Source organism: Nematolebias whitei, chromosome 6 (assembly GCF_014905685.2).
Source record: "Nematolebias whitei isolate Nwh7 chromosome 6, NemWhi1, whole genome shotgun sequence".
Taxonomy (NCBI): Eukaryota; Metazoa; Chordata; class Actinopteri; order Cyprinodontiformes; family Rivulidae; genus Nematolebias; species Nematolebias whitei.
The window spans coordinates 12,369,762-12,377,591 of NC_056503.1; the positions used below are offsets into that span (position 1 = coordinate 12,369,762).

Genomic DNA, 7,830 nt, shown 5'->3' on the forward strand with positions numbered 1-7,830 from the left:
TTGCACAGTGCTCCTTGGGATGTTTAAAGCTTGGGAAATCTTTTTGTATCCAAATCCGGCTTTAAACTTCTCCACAACAGTATCTGGGACCTGCCTGGTGTGTTCCTTGGTCTTCATGATGCTCTCTGCGCTTTGAACAGAACCCTGAGACTATCACAGAGCAGGTGCATTTATACGGAGACTTGATTACACACAGGTGGATTCTATTTATCATCATCAGTCATTTGGGACAACATTGGATCATTCATAGATCCTCACTGAACTTCTGGAGTGAGTTTGCTGCTCTGAAAGTAAAGAGGCCCAATAATATTGCACGCCCCACTTTTCAGTTTTTTATTTGTTAAAAAAGTTTGACACATCTAATAAATTTCATTCCACTTCATGATTGTGTCCCACTTGTTGATTCTTCACAAAAAATAAAAATTTTGCATCTTTATGTTTGAAGCTTGAAATGTGGCAAAAGGTTGAAAAGTTCAAGGGGGCTGAATACTTTCACAAGGCACTGTATGTAGATAACTATACAATGCAAAACTGACAAATGTGACAAAACTGACAATATAGAATAGTGTTGGCATGAACAACCATAACTTTTTGGCGATGTCATAAATTCACTTTGTACAAAACCCCGCTCAGATTAGATGTTAGCTTATCAGGTCAGTCTCCAAACTGAGGTAATTCAAAAATCTCTCTCTATCAGGTAGATATTAATTGTTCTTAAGATCTAAGCCTCAAGGTCTTGAACATTTGCACTTTACCAACCGATGCTGGTGTCTTTTAAATGTGGAGTAGTTTTCAGCTAGGGCTGCACGACATGGACCAAAATTAATATCTCAATATTTTTAAGATAAATCGCGATATACGATACATATCTCAATATTCAAACATCTGCTAAGTTCATGGCACAAACCAATGCAGACAAGTTCCTGTTTTTAGTATTTTACATCACTTTATAATGTAGCTGTTTTTGTTGTTTTTTAATATCATTTTCTTCCATTTATTATTTTAAATTCATATGTTTTATTTTATGATTGTCCACTGTTGTCGTCATTATTTGTTAAATTCAGGTCTCTCTTGTAAACGAGTCCCGTGGCTCAATGAGACCAACCTGTATAATGGTTGAATGAATTCATATTTTTTTCTTTCCATAAAGTAATAACAAAAATATATTTCTGAGTCAAAGCTTTGTCCCAATTATCACACAGGCACATTTATTAACAAACAGCTGTAACTACTAAATGTCTAAAAAACAAACTATTTACATAAATTAAATAATAATCCTCTTCAGCTGCACCGCCTTCACAACGTTAGTGAGTGTGTGAAGCAGCACGTGAGGCTGTGTGAAGTTGGACAGTTAGAAATTGAACTACACAGATTTTCCAGTCTTACAGTGAGATGCTGCGACATTAATAAATCAGCAGCTTATCATATCGAAGACACGATGCTTAGCGGCCAACAAGACGGCTCTCAAGGTACAGCACGGATAATAAATGAGTTTTGACCAGTGGTTTGTTTCAGAAAGGCTGAAAACACAGTCGGAGCTGCAGCTTATAACTTAATAGCGCTGTTTTAAATGGTGAAGAAGGTTCGTAGTTCCGACCTTTTGTGGGACTTGTTTTCAGCATGGTCTACAGAAAACATATTTCTGCTGCTCATCTGACAAATTAAATCCAAACCATCTCCAAATAACTGCCATTGTTTTTCCTTTTGCGCAGCAGCTAAGCTGCTCTCCTCTGTATGCTTGTGTTACACCCCCCCACCACCACCACCACCACCACCACACCCCAACTGGAAAAGCAGGAGGCGGGGGTAGTGCACACGTGTGAAGTTGGAGGCGCAGACGGGAGAAAAAGAACTACGTGGATTTTCAAGCCTAATAACACTCGATGGTTGCGATAGAGCCATTTTAACCATCGTAAATAGAAAATCTTGTGATACATCGAGCATATTCGATATGTCCCCCAGCCCTAGCTCAGGGGTTAATTTACACCTATAATCATCTCCATGACAACCGTGAGGTCATGTGGTAAACAGACTTGATACCTCAGTTAAATCATGTGGCTTATTGACAGCAATCAGAAGCAACATTTTAACCACTCACAGGTTAGTAACACTGCTTGCCCTACTGCAGCGCAACATTAATTGGAAAAGCTTGCACCCTGCCATTCACATGCACACCATTTTAACAGGTCACCCAGACAAACATTTCTGCAGATGCAGCGGTCTCCACATTTTGCAACAACACTGCTCTACACTAGCTCCAGCCGTTTTGTTAGAGCAACAGAAAACTACTTGTGTGTCGTGGCTGATGTTTTACTCACTCACTCACCATGTACATCAGGATGTCTCTGATCATCACCATTGCTGTCTGATGGTCATTCCAGGCCTGATTTAAGGTTTGAAGGAAGTTATTGTTTAGGGAATTGAGTACATCTTCTCGAACCTATGAGGAAGTCAAACATAAAGGTAAACGTGGCGAACATATATCCTGCAGTCTCAGTGACAAACCGAGAAAAAATAAACTAGAAAAAACCACACGGTAAATACATTGTTTAAAATAACTGGGCTGAAATCTGTGATTTACTGTACAGTTTTATTGTGACTGCCATTTTTTTAATAACAAGCCAGGTACTATAGCTTGATAAAAGACTGCGCTGTGACTCAGCATCATAAACTAAGTGCTTCAGTGGAGTAGGATTCTTGAGGGCACAATGACCTCCCCCCTCCTTCAGCGAAGAAGATGAATCATCGCCTGTGCTCTTACATCAGTTTAACTTCATAAATACATCCCCTCGCCCCGACACATTTTAGAGGAAGATTAAAAAAGCTCATTGTGCGCAGTTACAGATTACAAATGTGAGGTCTATAAAGATAAATAAGACTAACAGGTCTGTTCTGGAGATTTCTCATGTTTTTACGTGTGTGTAAAACTGAGATGGTTGTTTGTTTGAACCCATATTAAACACAAAATCATAACTGCGGAGGTTTAATGCATCTTTATTAACAACTAAAGTACAATTTCATCTACTTGCTTCTGTCCAGACATTAAAGAGCTTTAAGAAGTGTATTTAGTCACTTGTGTATTAGACACACAAGGTTACTCAGAAAGAAGTACACACACCATGTAATTTGTTGAGGAATAAGGAAGAAAAGATAAAAATACAAAAAGGTGTGATTGGAACTGAAAATACAAAAAGGAATAGAGATTGTAAACTCTTGTTTAAATTTGAGTGTTATCACAAACATTTTGTCTCACCTCCTAAGCCTTAAAGATTAAAATAAATTGACTTGATCTAACTTGAACTTTTATTTAGTCCCACCAAAGAAGTAACGACTAAACTAACAACTGAGCTGCATTTATCAGCAAAATGAGTTCCCATCTAAACCTGAAATAAAGTTTATAATACAGACATTACTCCATTAAACTGAACACTTTCAAGTCAAACACAGGAATCAAGATTCCTTACAAAATGTACAAAGATTAGAGTCACAGCTCGTAAAATCGTATCCTTCAATGTATATTTTCTTTTGACCCATCCCCCTGAAATGGTGGTTTTGAAAAGAACTAATGTTATTTGTGTAAGCAGCAAATTTAGTCCTAATATGAAGTCAATGACAGACGCTGCAGATCGCCAGACTTCTGAAACCAAACATTCAAGTGATTCAATAGTTAATCAAATGACTTATGTTGACTGTGGATCTAGTCTTACATCTCGTCATGACCACCTTATTGGGAAACTGCTCTGGCATTTCCAAAAACTTAAAGTCAGGTCATCTGGACAGATTCTTCTTCTTACACACAAGGGTAGAAAAAGTTTTGAGAAAAAAAAGCATTTAACCAAAATAACCAAAATAAAGTTTGAATGTCCCCATGTGTTCATCCTCCCCAGTGAGCTTAAAAAATAAAAGATGGATGGATAACGAAAACAAAGCAGCAACATAATAACTTTTTCCAGGATAACAACAAAGTCCATACTCAATAATCCAGGATCCAGGATTTTTCCAGGATCTTAGTGATTTCCAATACGTCCTATATGTTAGAAATTATTACTAGACATAGATCAATTTTAACGGAGCGACATTGGCCAGAAAGAAAAAAATAATAATAATTAAAAAAAAGAAATCAGCAACTGGCCCTGGCTTTGCAAACATAATTATGAAGTAGGAAGTTGAAGGTTGCAGCAGCAGCTGCTACAACCAGCTCACTTTAGCCCACAATTGAGTATTTTTAAGTGAGAATGCTTTTTATACAGGAATGCGTGTTCTTGCAAGTGTTTGTAAACATTTGTTAAAAATACATATTGACACCCCAAAAAACAAACAAGCAGTCTTATATACTGGTCTCCAGTGACACAACACCTCATATCTGTTGTTAATACACACATGATTGTGTCCCGATTATTTTTGATTTATTAGAGGTCTAGTATTTTTCAGGGGAATTTACCCATAATGCATGAGAAATCTGCACATATAGTCTCACAAAATTCTGGGCTGAATGAGCTCCATTGCAGAGGGACATGAAGGACCCCTACAGACCACTCATCTGAGTGGCTGTCCAAACAATGCAGAGATTTTCTGTTAAATAGTACAAATTACACAGATTTCTAGAGAATATGAGGTGTGTTTTTGTACCTGAAAGTATAATCATTTAAAAATAATAAGCCTTTTTTATTTCTCTGGTTCCACTGCCCTTAATGGCTGCTGTCCTCTTCCTTCCTACAACTGACACCCTAAAAGACCATTGTTTCTTAAAATTTTAGTATAAATCACATTAAATAAAATGTTTGACTAACTTGACCGAAGCTGCTTTTCTGTGTACGAATAAAAATCTCACTCTTACTTTGTTGATGAGATGTTCCGTTACGACTTCTCGAAGGCCTGTGTACAGCTTCTCTCCGTGTTTGTGAAGCACCATTGTGTAGGCGTTCCTGTAAAGTTCCTCAAAGCTCAGGCCACTGTTGTTCTTCCTCTGGATTTCCTGGATGGCATTTTTCAAAAGGTCCCATATGCTGTTGACATACTTCTCATCCATCGTCATCTGCAAAAGAGTAGCCTTTGTCGTTAAGCTGATCTTTAAGTATCGGTGTCCTAGTTCAAAATCACCAACAGGGTTACTGATGCAGAACTGAGCCTCTCAATCAATGTGCCCACAAGATCTTACTGTGCAGGAATCAAAAGTGCAGACTCAATGGTATAGCTGGGATGGGCAGTGATTTTTGAATATTCAAAGTTTAGTTGAATTTGGCATTTTTGAAGAATTAATGCAAACCTTTTTTAACAGAACACATACCGCACACCCCCTTCCTAAATAAAAGAAAACAACCTGAAGCATCCCATTATTTGTTTCTACCACTATAGTTCATTTTGAAAGGATTATAAAAGTAGAAACTACAGTCACTGGAGTCCATCTTTACTGAAAGAAGATGCGCTTCTTCTACAATAATCCATCGAACTGGTGAAAATGAGGAAAAAAGATCGAAAGCTAGCAGAATTTACAGGACACATCTGTATCATTCGAGGGGTTTTCAGCTGCAGGATTTGGGATGAGCAAGCAATCTTTAATTCAGCTGTGGGGATATAATTTAATCTGCAAAACATGAAACAAACAACGGTTGTAAATCGTAAAGAGGCAGCTGACATTAGTGTTGATCAGGGTGACTTCTCTGCTTTCCAACAGTTTGCTGAGCTGAAACTTGTGCTCTTAGCCCTGCAGGTGTAAAAGCACTGCAGGTGTAAGTGATGAAATAAACACCTGTTATGAAAAGCATGAATCGCTGCAAATTGCTCTGGAGTTTGAAGAGGTGGCAAGTAGGTGGGGGGTTACATGGGACCAGCAGAACTACACTGATAGTGGGGAAGACAAAAAGTAGAAGCAAAATTTAATTATTATCTAATCTGGAGTGATTTTGTTCAAAATGCACATTCCTAAATACTTCAGTATTTTACGGTAAATATTTTAGTTTTGCAAACGAGTTCATTTATATTGTACATTACATCATTTCTAAATCCTTCCAGCACTTATGTAACAACAAGTTTCTGTTTGTTTACACACCTGTAAACTTTTTATATACTAGAACATGTGCTGGGAGGGACTGTCTTGATCATGACTTCCCTCCTGCATATATTTCTCAAAGTCTTCTTAAACGATTTAGATGACTTCAGGTAGGATAATATACACTTGTGCAGCTGATGATGATGAATAAAGCAATGTGGTAATACAGAACAAGTGTTCATAAGTCCCTACAAACGCTGTTACCATTTCACTTCATACTAGACCAATGAGCAGGACCTACTGATGTATCCTTAGAGGGATACGGTGTGTATAGATAAAAATTGCATTTATGGGTTACAAATCTATAACAGTGTTTCCCCTAACATTATTAAAGGAGGACGCCCCGCCCTGTCAATAGAACCAAGTTAAATACAACAAACTTTAAGTCATCCCTCTTTTGAAGTCATGGCACAAAACACCTTTCTGTTAAAAAATCCTTAAATAAGTTTGGCATGCTGATATACTATGGTAAGTGTGAGTTTTACTGGGTTTTATAATGATTTACTTTATTTCTGTTGCCCTTTCTGACATATTACTTGAATATCTTAGAAACCAATAAATTATTGATTAAATGGTTAAACAGTATGTGTGTAGTAAAGATTCAATGCTCAATGTTCTGTCATAGCTCAGTTGAAAAGGAAAAATGAGGTGTGCTCACATTTAAAAATTATTTTCTAAATTTAACAAAACTGACCAGATGTGAGTTGTGACATTACATTTCCAAGCGTTTAACTTAGCTTTTACACCAAGTGTTGTTTGTTTTATAGACAACAAAGAGCAGTGTGGATTTTCTAACTAGACAAGCCTAAACATATGTCAGTCTTTTTGTTCATTTTCTTTTTTCGGCTGCACCCTTCCTCCGGAGTCACTACAGCAAACTAAGTCGCACAAAGACTTAGCAATTGTTTTTATCCCTTCCTGAAGCAACCACAGACCACCGAGCTACCACAGCCCTCTGTGTGGAGCAGAGAACTGCCATCTAGCACCATCTGTGCCCGGGTGCTACCATCTGCAGCCACACCCGCAGGTGTGGGTGTTTGGGGACAAGATGGGGTAGAGGTAGGGCAGCTGACCTGGGACCAGAAAGTTGCGGTTCAACTCCCAGCCATTCCCACATGTTGTGGTGTAGCTGAGCAAGACACCTAATCCCCAATTGCTCCCCAGGTGCTTACAAAGCTGCCCACTGCTCCACCTGGGTGTATCTCAGGTGTGATGGGTTAAATGCAGAGAACTAATTTCATCATTGTATGAGAACACACAATGATGACAACCTTAGACTTCCCTTCTCATTCACCTTTCCCACCCATGTTTTGATCTCGTCAGCCTGGGGAGTCAAACCGGCAACCTTCTGATCACAGGCTCACCTTCTCTAACTGCTGTGCCACCATTCCCCAACACATGTCAGAGTCTAACTGTCAAAAATGGGTCACGTGTGGAGGTCCTCACTATATTAACCCAAGAAAGCAATGACGTTAATGTCATGAACACAAAAGCCAACAGAAAAAGACGTGCAACACATCAAGGGTGGCTACCTGGATGATGCAGCAACATCCTCACCCTGACTGTCACAAGAAGACTTGTAAACAGGTGCATCTAAAAATTTTGATTATTGTGAAAAAGTTCAATTTATTTTGTCAATCATTTCAAAATGTGAAAGTCTTATATTACATAGATTCATTACACAAAGAGTGAAACATTTCAAGCCTTTATTTCTTGTAATTTTGATGATTATGGTTTACAAATAATGAAAAACCAAACCTCGGTGTTTCAGAAAATTAGAA

General features: G+C 38.2%; 2 protein-coding genes across 2 annotated transcripts in view; one reads left to right on the top strand and one right to left on the bottom strand.

The window, feature by feature from the left end:
• The window catches only part of cul3b (cullin 3b), a gene marked incomplete at its 5' end in the record, with an annotated part of 27,963 nt that extends 22,928 nt beyond the window's left edge, over window positions 1-5,035 (bottom strand). Inside the window, 2 exon segments of the mRNA XM_037677384.1 lie at window positions 2,327-2,440; window positions 4,838-5,035. Of these exon segments, the coding sequence (XP_037533312.1) occupies window positions 2,327-2,440; window positions 4,838-5,035 (312 nt within the window).
• The window catches only part of LOC119411536 (protein FAM124B), a 44,882-nt gene that overhangs the window by 25,853 nt on the left and 11,199 nt on the right, over window positions 1-7,830 (top strand). The gene's annotated exons all lie outside the window — the stretch shown is intronic.